The sequence below is a fragment of the Dipodomys ordii genome, unplaced genomic scaffold (genome assembly GCF_000151885.1).
Source record: "Dipodomys ordii isolate 6190 unplaced genomic scaffold, Dord_2.0 Scaffold86, whole genome shotgun sequence".
NCBI classification, from domain to species: Eukaryota; Metazoa; Chordata; class Mammalia; order Rodentia; family Heteromyidae; genus Dipodomys; species Dipodomys ordii.
In genome coordinates, this window is record NW_012267302.1 from 2,192,610 (window position 1) to 2,219,970 (window position 27,361).

Genomic DNA, 27,361 nt, shown 5'->3' on the forward strand with positions numbered 1-27,361 from the left:
CCTGTAATCCTAGCTACTCAGGAGGCTGAGATCTGAGAATTATGGTTCAAAGCCAGCACAGGCAGGAAAGGCCATGGGACTCATCTCCAATAAACCACTAGAAAACCAGAAGTGGCGCTGTGGCACAAATGGTAGAGCACTCGCCTTGAGCTGAAGAGCACAGGCACATCACCCAGGCCCAGGGTTCAAGGCACACAACTGACCAAAAAAAGTTCAACATTAGAGAGATTAGAATGTTTTTTATTCCATTTGAAATCTTGATTAGAAATAAATGCAGTGAGAATGAAGCTTTATAAACAGTTCAAAATTACTACATCATTATAATATGGCTTTTACATTGATTGTACATAGAGAGAAAAATTAGAATTAAGGCAATAACATCATGTGCAACCCATGCACATTCCCTTGACACAGTCCTCAGTAAGAAGCTGTTTTGGTTAAGTGATAGTTGATATTGCTGCATGCAGTCAAGCAGTCTTGGTAAGCCATGAATAGCTTCATTCTTTATGGGGAAAAACAAATCTCTCCTACTGGCCCACAATAGCCAGAAGTAGCTTCTGGTAATCTCCACTTGTATCACTTGCAATCATTGTGGCGAGGGTCTTCTGATACATCTGAGTGAACATCTGTTTTATTTGTACAAGGTCAATCTGCATGAGGAATCACAGGTTAGGAAAAAACTGTCAAAAGAAAGCATGTGTATTACAATTTTTTGAGTAATGGTATCCTAATAATCAAAATGGGAAGAAGGGAGAAACAAGTATTGACAGCTAGTGTTAATACCAGTGCAGACTGCCCAATTGTAAGTCTGATTCCCTGCTCTCTAAAACACTGAAGGACATTAGTTATTTAAAAACTACTTAATAATAAGATGGCTGTTAAAAGAATTACAAAACACAGCAAGGGTTGGCAAAGGTGTTGAGAAATGGGTACACTTGTACATTGCCAGTGGGAATGTAAAATGTTATGTGTTCTGAGTTAAATAATATGGTGATTTCTGAAAAAAAAAATCCCAAATGAAAACAGAGACTTAAACAGATTATTTTCACACTTACATTTGTAGCAGCATTACTTACAATAGACAAAAGTGGAAGCAACCAAAATATTTACAGACAGAAAAATGAATAAACCAAAAGGGATATATGATACCATGGTATCATATGGTAGCTTTAAGAGGGAATATATTTCTGACATATGCTACAACCTGGGTAAACCCTGGTGACACTAGGCTAAGTGGAGTCAGTCACTAATGGACAAATACAGAGACAGAAAGTCTCATGGTGGTTTCTTCTGGTTGGGAGAGTTATTTAATGAGTAAGGATTTTCAGCTTTTGGAATTGGAAAAAAGTTCTGGAGGCGGATGATGGTGATGGATGCCCGACAATGTGAATATAAGTAATTCCAAGGAATTATGCACTCAAAAGTGGCTAGAATATGTATACTTTTAAGGAAAAAAATATACTGCTTTGAGAATTTCAGTTTAAGAATAAACACAATAAATGCCATATTCTTCTTTCAAAAAAACCTATTTACTTTCTCTGGTATTATTTCAAAGTATATTTTCTTTTGATTAAAAATATATAAAGTAACAAAGAACATTTGAGTCTATATTTTCACAAAAAGATGAATATTCTTTTGGTGGTGCTGCTGTTGTGGTTAACATTCCTAAAACTTGACATACTCACAAAGTAGCACAGTACAAGAATGGCAAGGATTCTGTTTGCCCAGGGAAAGCATTGTTATGATGGGAAGCAGAATGGTTATCACAAAGACAATTTTTCCAGAAAAAAGCTAAGATTATAAAGAAGGTGGTGCTCAGACTTGAATTTGTGAAGCCCAACTGCAGACCTAAGAGAATGCTGGCTATTAAGAGATGCAAAGTGATCCAGTTCTAAGTTCCAGCTTTTGTTACAAATCATGAGATCTAAGCTCCAACTTCTGTTATGCAGAAAATAAAATCATGAGGTCAATTTTGTTTTTTTTTTGTTGGTCATGGGGCTTGAATTCTGGGCCTGGGCGTTGTCCCTCAGCTCTTCAGCTCAAGGCCAGCGCTCTACCACTTGAGCTACAGCACCACTTCGGGGTTTTTTGGTCGTTTATTGGAGATAGGAGTCTTACAGTCTTTCCTGCCCAGGCTGGGAACTTAGACCCTCAGATCTCAGCCTCCTGAGTAGCTAGGATTACAGGCATGAGCCACTGGTGCCTGGCAAGGTCAAATTTTTTTAAAAATTGTTTTATATGGTTAATAAAAGATGCTAAATTTCAACAACTTTGATATCCAATGATAAATCTATAAAAGTCTTCCATGAAAAGCATAAACAAAATGAAAATACAAAAAAAAAAAACAGTTTTAGCACTTCCCTAAATGTATAAGGCTTCAGGTGTAATCCCCAGGGCAATCAAATAAATATCAGGCCCAAACCTGGAGTCCCAGCCTCTCAGGAGGCTGAGGCAGAGGACAGTTTACATCTAGGAATTTGGTGCCAGCATGAGCAATAGAAAGTCTCTTAAGGAAATTAAATAAACATCTTCCAACTAGATCGGTATTCTCTGCACCACCCTCAAGTAGGAAATGTTCTTTAGTGCAGCACCAGGTTCTGTTTTTACTACTGTGTATAAGTCAATATGTTGCTATGTTTCTATTCTACCTCTCTTTCTTTACTTCATTCTTGAGGGTTTCACAGTTATTTAAGCAACATTTAAGAAGTCAACATTTGAAATCAAGTAAGAGCAGACAAGAGGAACTGTTGCCTTGCCTTACCTCACTGCGAGTGACCACAATCCTGACCAGGGTAGAGTCATCTGTGCCAGCGCCTTTCATGGAATAGTACAGACGTTCAGCAAAGAAGGCAGGGCGACTCAGGGCACACTGCACTACAAGACAGAGATGCTTCAGACAGAAACCATGGCTTGACAAACAACTATCCACCCACCTAACTTCACTTATCACTGCTAACCTGCTCTTGTTTACTTTCCACACAACTTCTTAGAATTGACCCAGTGGCTCATGCCTACAATCCTAGCTACTCAGGAGGCTGAGATCTGAGGATCACGGTTCAAAGACAGCCCGGGTAGGAAAGTCCGTGAGACTCTTATCTCCAATAAAACCACTAGAAAACTGGAAATGGTGCTGTGGCTCAAGTGGTAGAACGCTCGCCTTGAGCTGAAGAGCGCAGGGATAGCGCCTAAGCCCAGAGTTCAAGCCCCACAACCGACAAAAAAAAAAAAAAAAGAAAAGAAAAAAAGAATTGAAGGTGACCTGGAGATAATTTCTCTTTGACTTTTTCAGCACATACACACATACACATACACACACATTTTTGCCTGTCCTGGGGTTTGAACTCAGGGCCTAGGCTTGAGCCAAAGCACCACTTCTAGATTTTTCTGCATAGTCTATTGGAGATAAGTCTCATGGACTTTTCTGCTGAGGCTGGCTTTGAACTATGACCCTCAGATGTCAGTCTCCTGAGTAGCTAAGCATGAGTCACCAGCACCTGGCTACTTTTTAATGCATAGACAGGCAACATGAAATTCTAGAAAACTCCTTTTGGCTAATCTTATTTTCTCGGTATTGATGCAATATTTTATATTTCTTTTCCCCTCCAGTGTGAAAATCTGTAGCAAATGTACTGTGATAGCTTATTAAAAGAAATATGGACAAAAATATGAATTCTGTAAGTTAAAAGATATATTTTTTTTTCTTGGTCATGGGGCTTGAACTCTGGGCCTGGGTGCTGTCCCTCTGCTCTTTAGCTCAAGGCTAGCACTCTACCACTCGAACCACAACTCCACTTCTGGCTTTCTGAGTGGTTTATTGGAGATAAGAGTTTCCCAGTCTTTTGTACCAGGGCTGGCTTTGGATTAGGATCCTCAGATCTCAGCCTCCTGCATAGCTAGGATTACAGGCATGAGCCACCAGTGCCTGGCTAAAGGATATCATTTGACTGAGAGAAAAAAATGAGATATATTCTAAGAGGATACAGATTTGAGCAGAGATTTCAAAATGATTCTCACAAATCTGACATATCTCTTTGGAAAATTCACTTCATGAAGTTTCCTCTTCACAGATGGCAAAGAAGTATTAACTGTACATATATTACTATAGTAATATTTGTAAGGTATGCCTTTGCTAATATCAATGCAGTACTAATACTGTCAATAGATATGTAGTTTCTACTGGAACAACATTTCCATTTCATTAGACATTTAGGCATTATATCAACAGAAACTGGCTAATTTTAAAAGGGCAAATTTCTTATTGGGCTGACTTCTTGAAAAGTATGTTTTGAAGGCTCAAAATGATGTTCTGTGGTGGCATTAGGAGTTTCTTTCATTCACTTTAAAGAAAGTGCTAAAATCTATTGGATCTTCCTGCACAGTCCTCTTGAAAGGCTGAAATAAAGGTCAAATAATCTCAAAGCAAGCCGCTGGTCACACTAATCATTCACAGGAAATTACATAATCTTTAGCCATTTAAAAACATAAATGGGCTCAGCTTCTGTGTAAGCAGATTTCTAGGGAAATCACATTAATTAAATTCACTAAATGAGAACAATTCAAAACCACTACTCATTTAAAAACAAAATAAAGCAAAGCTCAAAAGTATCTTACAGATGGTCTTCAAACCACTTTCAACATATCCGGAAAATTCACGACCCACGCTGCTTAACAAATCTCGATTAGCCATCTGCAAATAAAAGTTACAGTTTTAAATCTGTTCACATCTTGAGATCAACACCAAATCTTCAAAAGAGCTCATACCGTGGAATAAGCCTCCATAGTAGCTCTCAGCTGAGGAAAGCTTCTTGTGGCAAGTATCATGTTAAAGCAGGATTCATCTGTTCCTAGTCTCCCCTCACCAGCTTGATAGAGACGTTGAGCATCCTCCTGAGCCATTTGGTGGTTTATACTTTGACTCTCATCACGATTTCCCTGCATAAAGAAAAGAGAGGAATTAGAAGAAAAAAAGTTCTATTAAGAAATTTTCCCCATCTGGTAACTTTTGAATATAAAGGGATCATTTATTATGGATTAAGGTATAAAATCCATCATGTATATGTGCGTTTTCCAAAGACACTATATCAGTAGAGCTAGTATGGTATTACACGTTGATCTTGGATTTCAGTAATAGGTATCATTGTTTACTGAGTCTATGTTAAAACAAGGGGTTTCAAGGGCAATAGCTCATATCTAAATTCCCAGCTACTCAAGAAGCAAGGATCAGAAGGATTGAGGTTTGAAGCCAATCTGTGCAAAAAAAAGTTGAGATCTGCTATATTAATAAGCTGGGCATGGTGTTGCACACATGCTACTCCAGCTATGCAGGAGATCACAGGTAGGAGGATCATATTCTAAGGCCAGCCCTGGCAAAAATGAGACCCTTCGTGAAAAATACATAAAGCAAAAAGGGGCTGATGGTGTGCCTTATGTGGCAGAATGCCTGCCTTTCAAATATGAAGTGTAAGTTCAAATCCCAGTATTACAAGGCGGGGGAGGGGCTTCAGGGCTTTGCAAGCTGAATTAAACCAGAAAATTTCTGAACAAAAATATCTGTAACTGGAAATACAAATTACCAAGTCAAATGACAAAGTTATAACTCTCCTTAGTAGGGAGATCAATATGCACTGTGTTGAGTTGTGCTTGTATTCACTCATGCAACTAAAAGATGTGGAATACTTTCTTTGTACCACATACTAGGCTAAGTGAAGGGGACAAAGGGTGATAAGATTTCTGACATCAAAGAATTTTAAATCTAGGGAGAAAAGGTATAATATGGAAGCCTCATTAATTTCCTTTCATCCAGGTATAATCTTAACATGAGTATCATAAAGACATAAATAAAAATGACACATGAGCTTTATAGAAAGCAAGGCTGCTCTCTAGTGTTTTGTTACCCATGAGGACAAAATGGAAGAGGAACAACTTGGCACAAGGAAGACTTGTCCTAAATGGGCAACTGAACAAAGCACAGGGGCTGGGGTGTGACTGAGGTAGAGCATTAGCTTAGCATGCATGAGGCTATAGGTTCTGTCTCTAGTACAACAATCAATTAATCAAACAAATAATTACAAACAGATACATATAAAACATTTTTTAAAAAATAAAAGGTACTCAGGAAAACTTCCCGGACTATTGCCTACGGATTCAAACACACAATGTAGTCCCATTTTCTAGACAGTTACTTCTCTGTTCATACTCTAGAGAAGGTATGGGTAGATGGTGAGCCTGCATAAAGAGAAACCCAGCACCCCATCCAAAGTCTGATTTGGTTTTTTAGTACTAAATGTCTATTTCTGGCTTTCTTCATTTTTGTTTTAAAATACTAATTTATTTCTCATTTCCCTGCCTTGTTACTCGTTGCAGGTACATTTAGTTTTCCTTTTTGCCATCTGCTGTATTTTCTCACTTCCATATCCCCTACTTTTTGTATATTCTGCACCTCACTCAGTTAGCACACTTTCTGTAATTACCTCTTTTGCTCTACTTTCAGACCCCTTGTGTTCTAGCAGGACAGCAAGTAACTCCTGACAATAATGCTAGTCATTTGTATTATGTCTTTCAAATACATTCTCATTCTCTAATTCCATTTCTAATCATTCTGAATACTGTCCTGGCTTTCTGTCACTTTTGCAGCACATTTGGGGAATCAGAATTATAATATTATGAACCCTAAAGCACTTTCGGTATTTGTGGCTTTTCTCACACAGTTCTCCCAACCTGTAACACTTTTAAGGCAGTCCTGTATTTCTTGTCAGTCAGTATAACTAGGACACTACTAAGCTTAAACACACAGTTTTATCACCATCACAGGGCCCCAAGAGGGTTTCTAATTCCATAAAACCTTAAGGAGGAAAATTTCTTCTTACAATAGCCAGACTTGCAGATATAAATCCTAGTAATAAACACAAAGTAATCTGAACATTGGATTCTGTGCTGTCAGTGCTAAAAGTTGGCAATATTCCAAGGTGGCTATGTATTCAAAGAAATACAGATGCTCACCAACATCAGATATAATAATACATCCTCACCAATGTACAAACATTCATACTATACTCACCTGGCACATGGATACAAGTAAACGTTCAAAATGCCCTGATGTATCTGACCTAATGTCCTTTTCAAGGTCTCTGCCAAATTCTGATTGATAACATCTGACAATTTCTCGTATTTCTTGATTTGTTCTTGTACACAAAATCTCAATCAATACACGCTCCTGAGTTCCTGCTCCCTATGTAAAAATTAAGAATGGACAAATTATACAAAAGGAAAAAACCCTCTGAGTTAGATATTATTATTTTATCTAACGTCTTTAGAACTGAAATGCTCTATATTTCATTTTTTGTTTTTGTTTTTGTCGGTCATGGGGCTTGAACTCTGGGCCTGGGCGCTGTCCCTCAGCTCTTCAGCTCAAGGCTAGTGCTCTACCACTTGAGCTACAGCGCCACTTCCGGTTTTCTAGTGGTTTATTGGAGATAGGAGTCTCGCGTCTTTCCTGCCCGGGCTGGCTTTGAACCGTGATTCTCAGATCTCAGCCTCCTGAGTAGCTAGGATTACAGGCGTGAGCCACCGGCGCCCGGCTTGAAATGCTCTATATTTCAGATGATGCACTATAATACATTGCTGCATTACCACAAATTCAGAACCACTATAACTTGTATTTATTCTAAATACTTAAAGTACAGATAGTACCTGCATTGCATTCCGTAAACTCCAGGCATCATAATATGTGGGAGGCATGAACAAGGCAAGGATCAGTTCTTCCATATTGCCACTCAATTCGGACTTGAGATCTTTGATTAAATCCTATTTAATTATAAATACAAGCTAAGTACATGTGCTCTCCAAATTTTGTCACTTAAATCTTTTAAGAAAAATACAGAAAAGTGAAATGACATTGCTTTATGAATGCAAAAATTTCAAACCTGAAATATAGTAAAAAATAAATGCATACATATTCAGTTGAATGTAGTTTATTCACTGTATTTATGAACATATTTTCTTTTTTTTTTTGTTAGTCATGAGGCTTGAACTTAGGGCCTAGGCACTTGACCAGAGTTTTTTGCTCAAGTTTTGTGCTCTACCACTTTGAGCTACAGATCTACTTCTGGTTTTAAGCAGTTAATTGAAGTTAAGAGTCTCATGGATTTTTCTGCCTAGGTTGGCTTTGAACCAAGATCCCCAAATCTCAGTCTCCTGAGTAGCTGGGATTATAGGCATGAGGCACCAGCACCTGGCCATGAACACGTCAATTTTTATGGCAATGTTTAGTGGGATAGGAATGGAAGAAGATGAAAAACAGGCAGGGGTTATAAGCCACAAACCCCACTGTGAGGAGATCACAATGGTGGTCATAATCTACTTACCATTGAGTAATTCATATATGACTTAGTATAAGGTTAAACTATGAAATTAAAGTTTACTCTAGGATGAAAATGGCTTTTAAGAGAAATACACAGTAGATCCATCACTTCCACAATCTGTAAAGTGCAGCTATCTCTCTTTTGTACCACAGATATAATGAAAACATAGTATCTAAAACAATACAATGCAGAGTCTATAGGCCTGTGCTATGGCTCACTCTAGAAACAATAAACAATAACAAAAAACGTACCTTGCCATACATGGTTTTAAAAGCTGCTTTAATTTTTTGCCTCTGATCATTGGAACGATTGGCCACAACATCCACAATTGCTTGTTCATCAGTCCCTGGAAGAGCCATGCAGGTGGATATAGGGATGAAGTCCTTGTTTGGTGACCCTAGAGGTCATCTCTTAGAATGTTTATAAGATAGTATGAGCTTAATTAAACTGAGGTGTGGGTACACAGGCTGACACAGGAACTTGGTTTATGACAGATTTATTTTACTTTACAGCTAATCATTTTAATTTATTGTAACAGACAAAAAAAAATCTGCTTTCCTCACCAAATCCTTTCATCGCTTTACGGAGAATTTCTGCATCTCTCATAGGATCGAAGTTGGCAGCTGGTCGGATTGTACCTTGAGTCCCCTGAGTCATTGCAGCAGGCTGAGAACAAGAGGCATGAAATCCAACTCAGGATTCTCTGATAACAATAAGGCAATTTAAAGACTTTCCCAGATATCACACTTAAGCAAGGACAGCGAGTGTTTGGGTTTGGGGGCTCAAATAAGAGCATTGTATTATCAAGACTCATTCTAAAAGGACCTGTCCCCTTCAGGACAGAGTTTTCTCCTGCTAACAGATGGATAGATATCAAACTTCCAGGGGAAAAAAAGGGCCAAACTTTTACAGTTAAAGTCACAGTCTTCTCATGCTTTGGCTTCCTTATACATTCCCATACATCTACACACAGAAAGACAAGAGAAGAGACTGGTCCCTGAATAGTACAAGATGAATGACAATATTTGATATAAAAAGACAGAAACAGCAAAGGCTTTACTGAACTAGAAATGAGTACCTGAGTTTTCAAACAGGCCATCTACCTTCATTTGCTACCTTCATTTGTTAAACATGTAATAAAACATTTGTAATTAAAAGAAGAATAAAAGTGATTAGTATGAAGCAAATTAGATACTAAAATAGTGCGCGCGCACGTGTGTGTGTGCGCGCGTGTGCACGCATGTGCGCGCATGTACTGGGGTTTAAACTCATGGCCTTGCACTTAACTTTAGTTTTTCTGCTGAAGGATGCTACTTTACCACTTGAGCCACTTAGTTGGAGCTAAGAGTCTCTCAGATTTGCCTGGGCTGGCCTCGGCCTCCTGAGTACCTAGGACTATAGGCACTAGCCACTGATGCGAGGCAGGGCTGCATATTTAAAACACGAATCTACATGGAAACGAACAAAATTGCTACTTGGCAAATACATTCATGAGAACTGTTTCAAGCAAGAGTTATAACTGGATGCTAAAAGGAGATGGCAAAAGTATGCTAGGAGCCAAGATATTTGTATAGGTTTTAATGTTACATTACAGAACCAGGAGAACATCATCCTAAATAAATGGTCAAAATTAATGATCACTAGTAATGGAGCAAGTCAACAATAACTATCTCCAGATATGGCGTGCCTGGAAAACGTTTCTTTGGTCCTCCTGACAAAAAGTCTAACCTAATTTAATGAGAAAACATCAGACAAACCCAAATTAAAGATTTTAGAAAAACTGGTAGCACCCTCAAAAGTGTCAAGGTCTTGAACAAGAGCAATTGAGAAACGATTCCAGATTAAAGATGACTTGATACATGACAATAAATACAATGTTGCATTCTGGATTTGACCCTTAATCAGAAAAAGGACACTATAGGACCATTAGTAAGACTTAAATAAGGTCTGAAAGTTAGGTAGTTAAGTGTTATATCAATGTTACTTTCTGATTTGGGCCACTTCTTTTGTGTGCCAGTTCTATGGTTGAATTCAATTGACACTGTTGCTGAGTTGTTTTTTTTCTTTAGTTGGTAATGGCACTTGAACTCAGGGACAGGGCACTATCCTTGAGCTTTTTCACTCAAGGACAGCATTCTATCACCTTGACCCACACTACAACATCCAGTTTTCTGGTGGTTAATTGGAGTTAGAGAGTCTCACAAGCCAGGTGCTGGTGGCTCATGCCTGAAATCTTAGCTACCCAGGAGGCTGAAATCTGAGGATCACTCTGCAAAGCCAGCCCAGGAAAATCTGAGAGACTCTTCACTCCAACTAACTACTAGAAAGCAAGAAAGCAGAAGGAAAGTCTGCAAGACCCTATCTCAATAAACTATTCAGAAAAATCAGGAAGTGGCACTGTGGGTCAAGTGGTAGTGCTAGCTTTGAGCACAGAAGAGGCTCAGGGACAGAGCCTAGGCCCTGAGTTCAAGTGCCAGGACTGGCAAAAAAAAAAAAAAAGTCTCACAGACTTTCCTGCCCAGACTGGCTTTGAACTGCAATCCTTAGATCTCAGCCTCTTGAGTAGCTAAGATTAGAGGCATGAGCCACCAGCACCCACCTATATTGTATTTTACAGAAAATTAAATCATGTATATAAAACTTACACAAGGGTTCAGGCCCCATGACTGGACCCCCCAAAAAAAATTAAAAAAAAATAAAATAAAATTTACACAAGTACTATTATTATAAACATAGGTACTATCATTGCAAATTTTTGTAAGTCTGTTATTTCAAAATAAAGTTTAAAAAATTAAAATATAATGCTATGAATTAATTCAATTGTTTTCTTAAAATATTCAAGGCAACCTTAGAGGAATGAAATATAATAGAATTCATGTGAGTTAAAAATGTAGTTACCATGTTTTATTTAATCTAGTATCTCAAAAATTCTATTGCTAAAATGCAATCAGCAGAATTTCAGAATATAAAATCATCCAATTGCTTTATAAGCAATTGTAACTGAATTTAAAATTATATCCATTGACCTATTAACTTTTGTGAGGACAGAGACCTCACTCCTCATAAGACAGATGATTTCCCTTGCATCTAGAAACTCTTTCAAAACCTACCACTGTATTCATCTCTATCTGCTGCCTTTAGTTCTCGCATGAGCTGGAAATTGTAACAGAAAGTAACTGCTTATGCTTTTTTTGTCAGTCATGGAGCTTGAACTTGGGCCTGGGCACTGTCCCTCAGCTCTTCAGCTCAAAGTGCGTGCTCTACCACTTAAGCCACAGTACCACTTCTGGTTTTTTGGTGGTTAATTGGAGATGGGAGCCTTACAGCCTTTCTTGCCTGGGCTGGCTTTGAACCGCTATCCTCAGATCTCAGCCTCCTGAGTAGCTAGGATTACAGGCAACCATCTATGTATGCTTTAATGTTTAAAAAAATCTTTTCATGTTATAAAATGATGTTTTTGATATTATGTAAGAAAAAGCAAAAGCAAAAGTCAAAAGTGATTAAAAAGTTATATTAACAACCAACCTCAACAACAAAACAGTAATAAAAGGATTGGAAGTAATTATCTCTACATCCATTAGAAGAACAGTTATTTACTTTTTCAGCAGAGCAGCAATGTTTAGCAGAGAAACTACCAGTCTGCAAGTCAGAAGAACTATAGATAGGGTCATCACAGCTTTGTCTTTTTCTAGCTCTGTGGCTAGATGTGGTTTCCCCACATCTCTGGATCTCAAATTCCTCACATCAGCCAAGTGGGCCAAGAAGTCACTAAAGGATTTCTCTTCAATTACTGGAAGAAAATTGTTCTTCCTTAATCTATCTTAGCCAAAATCAAACTTGAAAATATTATACTTTTATTAATATACATGATACAAATCAGTAAGAAAATCAAGATGAAGGTAGGCATAACAGTATTCTGTATTTTCCTAGTAACTTTCTTTTTGCAAATTCTTTATTGTGATTAAGTGATTACATAATTTCATAAATTTCACAGTATTGTGGGATAGTGATCTTAAAGTCACAAATACATTCTAACTTTCATGAGGCAAATTGTCTACTGTGGTCTATAAGGTTTATAAGTTCTATGAGCTTTGACAATATAGTTATTTCTTCTGCACTGGGTGATATGTACATTCCTTTCCTTTTGTTTAGTGTCAGCTGTTCCCTCTTTCCCACTTACTCCTAGTAACTTTCATAAGACAAAAAATTAAATAAGGAAATTTATGAATAAAACAGTATTAAAATCAGTAGATTTCATGTGGATTTCATATATGGAAAACCTGTGGATACTGAGAAATCAACTCAAAAGACTTAACGAGGGGCTGGGTAGGTGGCTCAGTGGTAGAGTGCTTGCCTTGCATGCCTGAGGCCCTGGGTTCAATTCCACGTAAGAAAGAAGAAAAAAGCCGGAAGTGGCGCTGTGGCTCAAGTGGTAGAGTGCTAGCCTTGAGCTGAAGAGCTGAGGGACAGCGCCCAGGCCCAGAGTTCAGGCCCCACGACTGGACCCCCCCCCCAAAAAAAAAAGACTTAACAAGTGACCATGTTTAAGCCAAGCATGTGAACCAACATTTATAATCTTAAATACTGGGAAACAGATCTGGAGGACGGCAGTTCAAGGCTAGCCTCAAATGAGTTCTTAGTGAGAATCTATCACAATTAATAAGGCAGATGGTCCTTAATTATGCAGGAGGCTGTAGGTAGAAGATCTTAATCTGAGACTAGCCACAGCAAAAACACAAGAAACTTCACTTGGAAAAATAAAGAAAAAAGAGGTAGGGACATGACTCAAGTAGCAAAACATCTACCTAGGAAGCAAAAGACCGGTGAACAAATCCCCAAAACAGATATCCAACCCCACCAAGCACTTTAGGAACATAAAGTTAAAACCCATGTATCTGGAGTTGGTAAATGTGGCTCAGTTGTAGAATGCTTGCCTAGCATGTAGGAAGCCCTGGGTTCGATTCCTAAGTACCACATAAACAGAAAAAGCCAGAAGTGGCCTGTGGCTCAAGTGGTAGAGTGCTAGTGTTGAGTGAAAAGAAGCTCAGGGACAGAGCCCAGGCCCTGAGTTCAAGCCCCAGGACTGGCAAGAAAAAAAAAATCCAAAACAACAAAACACACACACACACACACACACACGATGTATCTGAGCCCTCAAGAAATTATATGAGAATTATATACATAATTATATAAATTATATATAAATATATATATATAAATGTATATATATAAATTATATACATAAGGACCTAGTAATTAGTGGACATTAGAAATCCTTACTCACTTCACTGCTATAATCCAAAGAAACAGGAGAGAAAACAGGATAGGAAGAAAAGGATTCTGTACTGATCTGAAATAAGAGTAGAAAGTTATAAAGGGAAAAAGGGAAAACCAAATCACCCTTCATAAACCACTGCCAATCACCCAAGTTCCTAGATATAATTGCTGGGAAGGGTAGCAAAGAGGAGAAAGAACTAGAACCAATGTCGAGAGCCCATGTGAATCTCAAGGACTAACTTATGAACATCATCACCTGTGAGAAGGACTTAGGGTTGTTTTATCAAACTTATCTGTACACTGAGATAGCAGAGAGACCAAATAGAGCACAAGGTCTATTAGAAGCCAAGAGTAAAGCTTAAGTTACCAAGGTAAACTATTTACTGTTTCACATAAACCATTAGCATCAGCAAAGGAGGGATGCTCTTCTTTGGTATGAGTTCCAATAACCTAGACCAAACTTAAAATTAGAAGCAAAAAATTTAAAAGAGAGCAGTAGCTGGGCCCAGTGGCTCACGCCTATAATCTTAGCTACTCAGGAGGCTGAGATCTGAGGATTGTGGCTCAAAGCCAGCCTGGGCAGGAAAGTCTGTGAGACTCTTATCTCCAATAACCCACCAGAAAACTGGAAATGGTGCTGTGGCTCAAGTGGTAGAGTGCTTGCCTTGAGCTGAAGAGCTGAGGGACAGCACCCAGGCCGAGTTCAAGCCCCATGACCTACCAAAAGAAAAAGAAAAAAGACAGCAGCAAAAATACCTGACTAGGATAAGGAACTTGTCCTCCAGGAAACTGAGAAGGCATATGTCCTCCAGGAAAGCCACCTACATGTGACAAAACAAACAGAACAACACTCAATTTATACAACTGGTTTTACAGTTGCAACCAGGTTACATGACTTAATATTTCCAGACAGTGTTGATCACTGTGAATATAGAAACATGAGAATATTCATGCTGTCATTAAATGAGATACTTTAAAAAATATTATGATCTGCTGTAAAATATAATGTTGTACTGAATGTAAAAAAGCAAGTTGGATCATAAGAGCCTTTTTAATATTCCATACTTTATGTAAGTGGTTAATGAGTGTGTGTGTGTGTGTGTGTTATACTTGTACCACATTTAATTTAAATTCCATCTGGAATAGTTTTCAGGATTTACTTTTGAAGGTGGTTTCACTTGTGGTACAGGAGTGGGCAGAAGTTCCTGAAGGATCTGCTTTGGGCTGTGAGCCAGACTTTTTAACATAACAACAAGCTTCTCATCTCCATTTGATGCATTACATTCTTCTATCAAATAAACTTATTTCTCAAAACTATTTAATTTGGGGGATGGTCACAGAAAGTGACAGAGGAGATGAGATTGATTAGAATAAAGTAGAAACAAGTGTGGGGACACAACAATAAAATCCTGCCCTGTTTAGCTAATAAAAAGATCTATATATTTATATTTATTTTACAGAAATAAACATTCCCTGAAGAGTATTCAAAGCATAAATTAAGTTCTCCTAGTAGCAACTGAAAGACTTACAGTGTCATGATACTGTTTCTCTCTGGACAACTGGTACCTACCAGGTAGTGGGACCTGAGTTGGGCCTCCACTATAAGACTGTGAAGGTGGTTGTGGATAGCCAGAAAAGCCTGCTCCAGCTGGTGGGGCTCCAAATCCTTGTCCTGGAGAAAATTCAGTGGATAGTTTAATTATAGTTCACATTCTCATGGTTACAGAGAAAACTTTAGAAATATGCCTACTGTTAACAGTAGAAAAGATATGTCAATAATGCTAGAATAGCAATACTTTTTGTCTATATTTACCTTCTTACCAACTCTTTCCACATTAAAGAACAAATTTAATAGCCAAGAATAATGACACGCATCCATACTCCCACACTCAGAATGTTAAAGTAGGAAGATCAGGAATTTGAGGCCAGCCTGCGTGAAACAGTGAGATACTGTCTCAAAAAATACATAAATAAAATCTTACTATATTTATCTGCCTTTATTGACTTATTACACAGATTGGTAAGGTTTTTTCTTTTTACTTTCAGAGAAAGCTATCCAAATAGTAGTTACTGTCATGCTAAGTGAAATAGTTTAATCTGTGTGTGTGTGCGCACATACTCGCATGCTTGCTCATGATAGAGAGACAGAGAGATAGAGAGACAGAGACAGAGAGATAGAGAGATAGATAGATAGAGAGAGAGAGAGAGAGCAAACTCAGAGACTGGGCACTGTCTCTGAGCTTCTTTTGCTCAAGGCTAGAACTCTACCACTTGAGCCACAGCTCCACTTCTAGCTTTTTGGTAGTTTAGTGGAGATATGGAATCTCATGGATTTTCCTGCCTGGCTGGTTTTGAACCCTGATCATCAGATCTCAGTCTATCTAAGTACTTAGGATTATAGGCTTGAATCACCAGCACCTGGGCCTTAATCAATTCTTTTTTTTTTTTTTGTCACTCGTGGGGCTTGAACTCTGGGCCTGGGCGCTGTCCCTCAGCTCTTCAGCTCAAGGTGAGCGCTCTACCACTTGAGCTACAGTGCCACTTCCGGTTTTCTGGTGGTTTATTGGAGATAGGAGTCTCACGGTCTCTCCTGCCCGGGCTGGCTTTGAACCGTGATCCTCAGATCTCAGCCTCCTGAGTAGCTAGGATTACAGGTGTGAGCCACCAGCGTCCGGCCTTAATCAATTCTTAAGAGTATAAACAACGAAGCAAAGTGTTATATACAGGCCCTTCAATTACTCAAAAATTAATTTCTTTCATAGCAGAACATTTTAGCCTGCTCCTAGCTCTCATGCCCTAAGAATCTTCTCAGCTATCCCCAAGCTAAGACAAGTGTGACCTTTCAGAAAACAAGAAGGAATGAAGAGGATAGATGAAAGAAAAAAGTACTTCAGTAGTCTTAAATCACTACTAGTTCTATGATGCATAGCTTACCTCCAGGATAGGATGGAGCTCCCCCTGGTTGTGGGGCACCAGGATAGCCTCCGGGGGCTGGATAGCCTCCCGGTACAGGGTAGCCTCCAGCTCCTGGGTAGCCTCCACTTGGAGCTGGTGGGTAAGCACTTCCTCCCATTGGAGGGAAGCCACTGGGATAGGGATACTGACCAGGAGGGGGGAAAGACTCCTGACCTGCAGGCTAGAAAATAAAAATTTTCAATGAACATGATCATAAATGTATCTCAAAAAAAGCAAACAAAAAAACCAAGGATTAATATTGAGGTTTCTTATTTTGCTTTATTCTGTTTTAAATTATTTATTCATTTTTTAGATAAGGGCGCACTCTATAGCCTAGCCTGGAACTTCAGGATCTCTTGCTTTAGCTTCCTGAGTGCTGGGATTATACATATGCATAACTATGCACAGCCTGCCCCATGCCTAGATAAAAAATAAAAAGAAAAATATTGTTAATTTTCAATAATCTCATTAGAGCCATGTGTCAGTGCCTTATTCTTATAATCCTAGCTATGGAAGAGGCTGAGATCTGAAGACTATAATTCAAAGCCAGATCAGGCAGGAATGTCTATGAGTCTTATCTCTAATTAACCACTAGAAAAAACCTGGAACTGGAGTTTTGGCTCAAGTGCTATCTTTGAGCACAAAAGCTCAGGTCCTGAGTTCGAGCCTTAGGACCAGTACATATACACACAAAAATCTAATTAGCTATCCTTTAATCTTACACTAGTTTATTAGTAGTATATTAGTCTGTCAGGAAATATTTTTGTCAGAATTTGGTTAGATTTATTTCTACTTGAGTTAAACTAGAGCCTTATCAGGCTATTGTTTAGCAGCCTCCTACTTTCCAGAGATGAAGTGTGGTTTCTCATTCCCCACAGCCCATGTCTTCATGCACTAATCCCACTCAGTGCCTCTGCGCATCTGCGTTTATGACTCTTGCTCTCACACATCTGTAAGATACTTCATTGACCATTCATACATAACATCTGTTTCAGGAATGTGAATACTTTAGTAGCAATACTTACAGGATATCCAGGGAAAGGCGGGTAGCCTGTGGGGGGATAGCCTGGGTATGACATTCTGTAACAATGGTTTAAAAAAAAGACAAGAAAAGAAAAAAATCCTATGTAGTTTGTTGTTTTAAAATCTTTGAAGATACACAGAGACACACATGTATACTTCTACGGTAGACATTAACATGAGGCCAGAAACCAGTTAGGACGACTCCATTATTGGTGCAGAATTAAATATTTATTATTTCCTAGCAGACCACCATTAAAACCCCTTCTCTCTCAAAGGAACCACTAGTTAAATTACCTGATATGCTAGCAAGTAACCCAATATTTTACCATTCCTCCTTTGAAATGCCTCTCCTATTCTTTCCATTATTTATATTTTTAGATCAGGCTTCATAATATAAACCTATCTTTCTAAATTGCTTCTCCATTTATACTTCTGCTTAAACTCTCTCACCTTTCCAATTTTCCTGGACACCATCAGTACCTGTGCATTTTTTTTTGGGGGGGGTCCAGTCATGGGTCTGAAATCTGGGCCTGGGCACTGTCCCTCAGCTCTTCAGCTCCAGGCTAGCGCTCTACCACTTGAGCCCCAGTGCCACTTCCGGCTTTTTTTTTTGTGCTTATGTGGTGCTGAGGATTGAACCCAGGGCCTCATGCATGCAAGGCAAGCGCTCTACCACTGAGCCGCCTTCCCAGCCACATTTTTTTTTATATATGCTGCTTTTCAGCCAGGTGCGGGTGGCTCATGCCTGTAATCCTAACATTCAGGAGCTGAGATCTGAGGATTGCACTTTGAAGTCAGCCTGGGCAGGAAAGTCCAATTAACTACCAGAAAACCGGAAGTGGAATTATGGCTCAAAGTCTTAGAGCGCTAGCCTTAAGCAAAAAGCAGCTCAGGGACAGTGCCCAGGCCCTAAGTTCAACCTTGGCTCAAACTTTAATATGTGCATAAATTGCCTGAGGATCTTGTTAAAATGCAGACTCTGATTCAGTAGTTTCAGAATGGGAACTAAGATTCTGCATATCTAGGAAAGTGTCAGATGATGCTCATGTAGCAGTGAAAATACTGCATTATTCTGGCATTTCTAGACCCGCCATTTAGTTTACCATGTGCAGTGGCTCATGTCTGTAGTACCAACTGCTTGGGAGGTAAAGATGGAAGAATGGTGGTTCAAAGTCTGAGCAAAAAAAGTTAGAGACTTCCACCTCAATCATTCATCAGTTGGTCACTTGTGATTTCAATTAAGTGAGAAATTGAAGGTAGGACTTGCTCTGAGGCTAGCTCTGGGCCAACAAAACAAAGAAACATACAAAAACTATGAGGCTCTTCCTGAAAAATGACTAAAGGCCTGAGGAAGAGGTTCACGTGATAGAGCACCTGCTTAACAAGTGTGAGGCCGAGTTCAAACCCCAGTATCACTAAATAAGGAAAATATTTTTGGTGCTTCTTTCCATTATAGGCATAAATGATTCATATTTCTTTTACATCAATATGCCAAACCAACACTTAAAGTGTATAGCTCAGTGATTGAGTACATGCAGGAGGCCCTGGGTTCAGTGCATAGCATTAAAAAAAAAAAAAGACACCAACAACTCCAACTCAGCACTTACCAAAGACCATTCTATAATAAACAGTAACCTAGGTGCTGATAAAAATGATGAGGGGGGGAATATTCAGTCTTTTTAGCATACAACATTGACATGTTTGCTTTTATAGTGTTCCTTACAATAAGATGATAAATTAGTTATAGAAGCTAAAAGAGATGCTGAATTGAATGGATGCACTTATACTGAATCAAGTTATAAGTTACTAACTAGTAAGATAATACAAAAATTGACTCAGTCAATTCTCAAATTGTCATTTGGAATCCAAAGACCTGAGCACAAAAACAGGAGAAGATAAATGTTTATTGCTTTCTTCTTCTCTATAGCTGGTCAGAATGAGAGTATGAAGTAGGATGACAGCTTCTAAAGAACAATCAGATATGCTGGGTATTGGTGGCTCACACCATCCTTTACTCTGGAGGCAGAGATCTGAGGATCAGTTTGAAGCCAGCACAGACAGACTCTCTCTCCGATTAACCAGCAAAGAGGTCAGCATGGAGGTTCAAGTGGCAAAGTGCCAGCTGTGAGTGATAAAGCTGAACAAGAATGGGAGAGTGCAAGGTGCTGAGTTAAAGACCTTGCACGGACACAAATAATAAACAGACAAATATTACTACTAAAATAGTAAGATGGACTAAAGGGAAAGGGGTCAGAATTGAAAGGGAAAGAAGCTGAACATAAGTTTTGCTTTTTTTTGGTTTTTGTCGGTTGTGGGACCTGAACTCTGGGCCTGGGCACTGCCCCTCAGCTCTTCAGCTCATGGCTAGCACTTGAGCCACAACACCACTTCCAGCTTTTTCTGCTTACGTGGTGATGAGGAATTGAACCCAGGGTTTCATGCATGCAAGGCAAGCACTTTACCTCTGAGCCACCTTCCCAGCCCCTGAACATAAGTTTTTAAGATAAATAGTGTAGTTGCAAGACCAAAGACTACATAAGCAATTTAAAGTCTCAAGAAATTATTCCACAAAGTTATATGTTTACATTTTTTGGGCTAAATTTGACCCTTAAATATTATCTTTAAGGGTCTTAAGGAAATATGTCAACAGGATTTTCACAAGAGTGAAAAAAAGCAAAGACTATTTACAAATAATAAAAATTAAAACGTTAATGAATTTCAGGCTGGGAATGTGGCTTAGTGATAGAGTGCTTGCCTAGCATGCATGAAGCCCTGGATTCAATTCCTCAGCACCCCATAAACAGAAAAAGCTGGAAGTGGTGCTGTGTGGCTCAAGTGGAAGAGTGCTAGCCTTGAGCAAAAGCAGCTCAGGGACAGTGCTCAGGCCTCGAGTTCAAGCCCTAGTACTGGCAAGCAAAAAAAAAAAAAGTGGTGAATTCTGGCACATTGTGAAGAATGTAGTATAAAGGACTAGCATGCAATTCCATTTTCTTTCTTTTTTTTTGTCGGTTGTGGGGCTTGAACTCTGGGCCTGAGCGCCGTCCCTGCGCTCTTCAGTTCAAGGCTAGCAGTCTACAACTTGAGCTACATTGCCACTTCCGGTTTTCTGGTGGTTTATTGGAGATAAGAGTTTCACGGACTTTCCTGCCCAGGCTGGCTTTGAACCACGATCCTCAGATCTCAGCCTCCTGAGTAGCTAGGATTACAGGCGTGAGCCACTGGCACCCGGCTGCAATTCCATTTTCAAGAATGAATATTGTAGAAATACTTCCACAAATGACAAATTTAATGTAAAAAAGCCATTCCTTACAGTGTTATATATAACAGAGAAGTTAAAAGCAATCTAAATATCCATCATTAAGGGACAGATAAAACATTATGAAAGTTTTTTTCCCCCAATAAAACCATTTCCAATACATATCATGTGAAGAAAAACAAGGTGAAAACAGCAAAGGTAGTTTGCAACATGTTAAAAAGCTATTTTCAAGGAAGTAGAAAACAGTAGCTGCTTCCTGGGGAGAGAGAGCACAGGAATAATGAAAAATAAATTACTTTCCAGTGTTCCTTTAGAACCTTTAAAAATATGTATGGGCGGGTGCTGGTGGCTCATGCCTGTAATCCTAACTGTTCAGGAGGCTGAAATCTGAGTATCATTGTTTGAAGCCAGCCCCAAAGTCCCTAAGACTATCTCCAATTAACCACTAGAAAACCGGAAGTGGAAATGTGGCTCAAAGTGGTAGAGAGCTAGCCTTTAGTAAAAAGAGCTCAGGGACAGCGCCCAGATCCTGAGTTCAAGCCCCATGACAACCACCACCACTAGCAAAATATATAGAGTTAGGAGTGATGGTACATGTCAATACGCTGAAGGTGGAGGTAAAGAGGACAGTGGAATGCTAGGGAGCCTAGGCCCATAACTAATTTTTTTAAGGCAAAAAAGGTGCTGGAGGTGTGGCTCAAATATTAGAGGCCCTGCTGGAGAACCTGAATTAAGCTCTAGTACTGCTAAAAAAAATTTTTTTTATTTCTATTTTTGCCAGTCCTGGGGCTTGAACTCAGGGCCTGACAACTGTCCGGGAGTTCTGAGCTTCGTTTGCTCAAGGATAACCTTCTACCACTTGAGCCAGTGCCACTTCCGGCTTTTTTTCTGTGTGTGTGTGTGTGTGTGTTAGTGAGGATTGAACCTAGGGCTTCATGCATGGTAGGAAAACACTTGGCTTTTTCTGTGTGTGTGTGTGTGTGTGTGTGTGTGTTAGTGAGGATTGAACCTAGGGCTTCATGCATGGTAGGAAAACACTTTACCACTAAGCCACATTCCCAGGCCCCTAAAAACCAGTATTCTGTATTAAAAACTTTAATTTTTTTTCAATAAAAAGTTAATTACCCTTAGGGGGGACTTGGCAAACTACTCAACTTTTGCTCAAATGAATAAGTAAACTAGAACTTTTATTTTCCTTTTACCATTCTGTCAGAAACCACTTTTGAGAGAAGCAGAAAATCATTCTTGGTTCTCCAAATTACTTCCACCCAGTGAGTCAGCTCCTAAAAGGGTGGGTCCTACTATGGGAGTTTCGGATGGCATGAAGCCCAGGAACCAAAAAGGCAGCTGTTGCAAATTTATGAAGGAAAAACAAGAACCCAAACAATTCCCCCTCCACCTGCCCCCACCCCTCCCAAATACTGTGACTTCAACTGGGAAACATCAACAGATCCAATTTTCCAAGACCTGCCTTAGGGTCTGAAAGGAACTGCAGTCTGGTGATTTGGATAAAGAACGTGGAAATTCAGTGTGGTTCCAAATAGGCCAGAAAAGTGAACACTCCGAGTAGTATTCCCCGTTCTGTGGCCCAAATGACCTATTCTAACAGTTATGTGATGCTTGAAACACCTTTCTGGTTCCTCATTACACTAAGAACGTAATTAGACTTTATCAGGCTAACTTGCTATCAGCTGGCAGCAATTAAGGAGTACAAAGCTGTGAGAAAGATATTGCCTATCTGCTTTGTGTCCCCAAAATGGTGGCTGTCAGTCATCTCCTGGAGCACCTAGGGTTCCTTAGAAAGTGTGAGCACAGGAAGGGTTGATCAGCCACATGCTTGTTGCAGGGCAAGGAAACGAATCAGATCTGTAATGCCATTTCCTAGAACGGTTTCCAAGAACTACGGTAGGCTAAGCCAGTAATCGGCGTCAGGTTTGTGAAATTCTGCACTAGGCCTCACTAAACACAAATGCCCTAAGTTCCCCTCCGTTTGCTGTGTCACCTACCACACCTGGCTGCTCGGTTTTCCCTAGTGGGCCTCCCCGGAGGTGACTTCAGTAGGGACGTCCTCTGGCCTTTCGCATCTCCACCCTGAGCCCACCTGTCCTCGGAGGCCGAGGAGACAAGGCTCCCTCCGACTCACGCCTGGCCCAAGGCCGTCAGGCCCTCGCGAGCCGCCCTGCCCGGTTACCCCTCAGGCCCGCCGAAGCCACCCCGCCCCGCACGGCCCCTGCCCCGCAGCCGGGGTCTCCAGACCCGCGCCCGAGGCATCGACACCGCTCCCCGCCTCCAACGGGGACGGAGGACCCCACGGTGGAAGGGGGCGGTGGCCGGGGGGAACTCGCGGGCTGAAACGAGCTGAGGGGCGTCGTTCGTGCTCACCTGACCCGGGGAGTAGCGTCACAGCCCGCCCGCTGGTGCGCAAGAGGAAGCCACGACGGGCGGGACGGGGCGGGGCGGGGCGGGGCGGGGCCAGACTGCGACCCGGCAGCCGGCCGCACCCGAGCCGGGAACGCCCCGGGATCCAGCGCGGGAGGGCGGGGAGCACCCACCGTCCCTTGGTAGCCAAGCCGGTTAGGCCACACACCTCCCTACCGAGAAGTTGCGGCCGCTCTATTTTGGGAGAAAATCTTGAACCTCTAGAGTGGGAAGCCTGGGCAAGCTCTATGGCCGACGGAGAAATGAATACTTGTTGTGAATGCTAGATGGTTGGTACTGGAGAGGTACTCATCAAAGTATTCCTTCAAACACTGTGACATTTCCCACTCCATCTGTCAAATAGTCTTCCTTCCCTGGATACAAGGTCTTTAGGATCAGAGATGATTTTTTTGTGGCGGTATTGGAGTTTCAATTCAGGGCCTTGAGATCACTAGGCAAGCACTCTACCATTGAAGTCCTTTTTGCTTTAGTTTCTTTCCTGTAGGGTCCCACAATTTGGGACCAGGATTCCCCTGCCACCTCCAAGTAGCGAGGGTTACAGGTGCACACGACCATGGCTAGCTTGCTTGTTATGTGGAGTATCGATAACTTTTGTCTTGTCTGGCCTTGCACCATGATCTCTTGAGTACCTTGTGAACAACTGGGATCACAGGTGTGTACCATTCAGTTCTAAGCAAGTGAGACTTGAACTCAGGGCCTGGGCACTGTTCCTGAGCTTTTTTTTTTTGGGTCCGGTCATGGGGCCTGAACTCTGGGCCTGGGCGCTGTCCCTCAGCTCTTCAGCTCAAGGCTAGCGCTCTACCACTTGAGCCACAGCGCCACTTCCAGCTTTTTTCTTTTTGCTTATGTGGTGCTGAGGAATTGAACCCAGGGCCTCGAGCATACAAGGCAAGCGCTCTACCACTGAGCCACCTTCCCAGCCCCTCCTGAGCTTCTTTTTGTTCAAGGCTAGCACTCTACCACTTGAGCCACAGTGCCATTTCCAGCTCTTTCTGAGGAATCAGACCCAGGGCTTCATCATGCATGCTAGGCAAACATTCTACCACTAAGCCACATTCCCAGACCCTTTATTAACCTTACAAACTTATTACAGTAATAACAAAACGTGCATAGGAGCTCAAGTCTGTTATTCTGGCTATTCACGAAGCTAAGATCTGAGGGTCCCTGTTCAAAGTCAGTTTGGGGAAGGAAAGTAATGTGACTTTTATATCCAATTAATCACAAAAAAGCCAGAAGTGGAGCTGTGGTTCAAGTAGTAGAGTGCCAACCTTGAACACAACACACATAACCCCTGGAAGGCCACCTTGTGTTCAGTTTTCTATAGAAGCGACTTTGCTTCTCTTAATGGGAACACCTATGTCTGTCAGTGCTTGTGCATATACTTTTTATAGTTAGAAAAGTAATTTTATCACTAGTGGACACAACAGGATACTTTTGGTTGGGCTGGACACTAGCATTTAATGGGTAGAGTCCAGAAATGGTACTAAATATCCCATAATGCCTATGATGTTTGTAGGATGCTACCAAACATTCTACAAACCCTACAACAAAGATTTGGCCCCTAGAGCTGGGAATGTGGCTTAGTGGTAGAGTGTTCATCTAGCATGCACGAAGCCCTGGGTTTGATTCCTCAGTACTACATACACAGAAAAGGCTGGAAGTGGCACTGTGCCTCAAGTGGTAAAGTGCTAGCCTTGAGCAAAAGAGGCTCAGGGACAGCACCCAGAGTTCAAGACCCAGGACTGGTACAAGTGCACACACAGAGATTTGGCCCCAAGTCAATACTGTTGAGGTTAAGAGCTTTCTAAAGAGTAAATTGAGTCCCATCATCCTCTTGATTAACCTCCTTTAAGAGCTTCCCGAAATCAGAATAGTCTAAAGTACTGATTAGTTGGCTAGGTGCTAAATACTGGTTCCCTTCTATTCTGTTTTCATCCTCAATGACTTCAATTCTTGTTGCAGATGCCTTCTGTCCAAACAAGCTTCTGCCCAACACAAATTCTCAGACTTCTATACTTCCTATTGCTTCTACTTTGAATGTTCTTTACTCTAGCATTACAAATGTCATTCTCTTGGAGGTACACTCTCTGACCAACACTAGTGATATATACATATACATGATCATGTTTTTCTCTATAGAATTAAATGCATCTGAAATTGTGTTTAACATGTCCCTTCCAACAGAATGTAAACTCTTAAAACAAGACTATCTCTAGAGCTAATAGTAGTAAGTGTTCAATAAATAATTGACCCTCAAAATACAAGCTAGTTTAGTTTTAAATTTTTATTATAAAGGTGATGTACAAAGGGATTACAGTTACATAAACCAGGTAAAGAGTACATTTCTTTTTGGATGTCACCCCTCCCCCTAGTTTACTGTTGATTAAATAAGCAGATGGGGTAGGGTCATCCAACAGGTTTCTTTTTTCTTTTCTTTTGTCTATGTATTGCACGTGTACACATGCCAGTACTGGTACTTGATTCTCAAGACTTTTTTCTTTTGGGTCTGGTCGTGGGGCCTGAACTCTGGGCCTGGGCGCTGTCCCTCAGCTCTTCAGCTCACAGCTAGTGCTCTACCACTTGAGCCATAGTGCCACTTCCGGCTTTTTTCTTATGTGGTGCTAAGGAATCGAACCCAGGGCCTCAGGCATGCAAGGCAAGTGCTCTACCACTGAGCCACCTTCCCAGCCCCTCAGGACTTTTTCTGATCACAGCTAGTGCTCTAATTATGGTGAGTCACACTTCTAGTTCCAGTACCCCCTTATTTCAGTTCTCTTGGATTTGTCAGAAGTCTCAGGTCTCAGCATCTTGAGCTAGGATTATAGGTGTAAGCTATCTGCTGTTGGCTCTTCAGGGTTTTTCAATGGTAGCTGTGAACATGACCTTTTCATTTTATATAATGACTTTAGAAAATATAACTATCATATTGTCCTTGCTTATGGCAGCCTCTCATTAAAAAATGGGCAGAAGCTTAAAGGCAGATATCATCTTAGAAATGTCAGCATTTAGAATGAACCTAGGTATTTGAACTTTGGTGTACTATAACCATTATTCTAAAATTGGAAAATCTTTTGTTACCTGTTACTGTGTAGTTTCATTTTATTAGACTCTGATGAACATCTTCCTCAATTATCATAATCAGTAGCAAAACCTTATAGATTTTATCTTCATGTTCTATCTACCAAGTACTTCATACCCACTGTCTGATAAATCATCCCCCACCAACCATAAGCTAAACACTTTCTTTTTTGTTGATCATGGGGCTTAACTCGGGCCTGGGTGCTGTCCCTGAGCTTTTTCTGCTCAAGGCTACCACTTTGAGCCACATCAATACTTCTGGTTTTCTGATGGTTTATTGGAGATAAGAATCCCATGCCAGGAGGATTGAGGTTCAAAGCCAGCCCAGGCAGGAAAGTCTGTGAGATTCTTATCTCCAATAAACCACTAGAAAACCGGAAGTGGTGCTGTGGCTCAAGCAGTAGAGTACTCACCTTGAGCTGATGAGCACAGCAACAGGACCCAAGCCCAGAGTTCAAGCCCCATGACTGCCAAAAGAAAAAAAAAAAAGTCTGGCTTTGAACTGCAATCCTCAGATCTAAGCCTTCTGCATTACAGGTGTGAGCCACTGGCGCTCTGCAAACCAAACACTTTTTTTTTTTTATTTTAATTAAAAAAATTTTTTTTGGGTGGGTCCATTCATGGGGCCTGAGCTCTGGGGCTGGGCGCTGTCCCTCAGCTCTTCAGCTCAAGGCTAGTGCGCTACCACTTGAGCCATAGCACCACTTCTGGTTTTTTTTTCTGCTTATATGGTGCTGAGGAATCGATCCCAGGGCCTCATGCATGCAAGGCAAGCGCTCTACCACTGACCCACCTTCCCAGCCCCAAGGAAGAAGATTTTAAACAAGTAAATTACACTTTGTAGATAGAACATGAAAATAGAACATAGAAAGTGTTTGGGGAGCTGGGAAGGCGGCTCAGTGGTAGAGTGCTTGCCTTGCATGCATGAGGCCCTGGGTTTGATTCCTCAGCACCACATAAGCAAAAAGAAAAA

The 27,361-nt window shown here is 40.6% G+C and overlaps 2 protein-coding genes across 4 annotated transcripts in view; both read right to left on the bottom strand.

Annotated features, from left to right (window-relative positions):
• Positions 1-219: 219 nt before the first annotated feature.
• Positions 220-23,308, bottom strand: Anxa7 (annexin A7). 3 transcript variants are annotated; one of them, XM_013025624.1, is made up of 13 exons: positions 23,254-23,308; positions 17,618-17,672; positions 16,572-16,773; positions 15,208-15,309; positions 14,394-14,458; positions 8,924-9,026; positions 8,612-8,706; positions 7,690-7,803; positions 7,058-7,228; positions 4,762-4,932; positions 4,612-4,687; positions 2,762-2,874; positions 220-650 (listed from the first exon to the last, which is right to left on the bottom strand). In XM_013025624.1, the coding sequence occupies exons 2-13, from the start codon at positions 17,669-17,671 to the stop codon at positions 528-530; spliced, it is 1,389 nt and encodes a 462-aa protein (XP_012881078.1). In that variant the 5' UTR covers position 17,672; positions 23,254-23,308; the 3' UTR covers positions 220-527. The 3 variants fall into 3 exon arrangements, with proteins under 3 accessions (XP_012881078.1, XP_012881080.1, XP_012881079.1); XM_013025626.1 differs by lacking the exon at positions 23,254-23,308 and adding an exon at positions 22,883-22,986; XM_013025625.1 differs by lacking the exon at positions 23,254-23,308 and adding an exon at positions 22,878-22,986.
• The window catches only part of Mss51 (MSS51 mitochondrial translational activator), a 22,585-nt gene continuing 14,077 nt past the window's right edge, over positions 18,854-27,361 (bottom strand). The window contains exon 5 of the mRNA XM_013025596.1: positions 18,854-18,877. Within this exon, the coding sequence (XP_012881050.1) occupies positions 18,854-18,877 (24 nt within the window). The remainder of the gene's footprint in view (positions 18,878-27,361) is intronic.

Bases quoted from the DNA above. Each gene is read 5' to 3' on its own strand.
- Anxa7 (XM_013025624.1), bottom strand. From the start codon at position 17,671: ATGTCATACCCAGGCTATCCCCCCACAGGCTACCCGCCTTTCCCTGGA. The intron at 4,933-7,057 runs GTGAGTATAGTA...TTCTTTATGCAG, and splicing joins TACTTGTATCCATGTGCCAG to GGAAATCGTGATGAGAGTCA. The intron at 4,688-4,761 runs GTATGAGCTCTT...TTTTATTTGCAG, and splicing joins CTATGGAGGCTTATTCCACG to ATGGCTAATCGAGATTTGTT.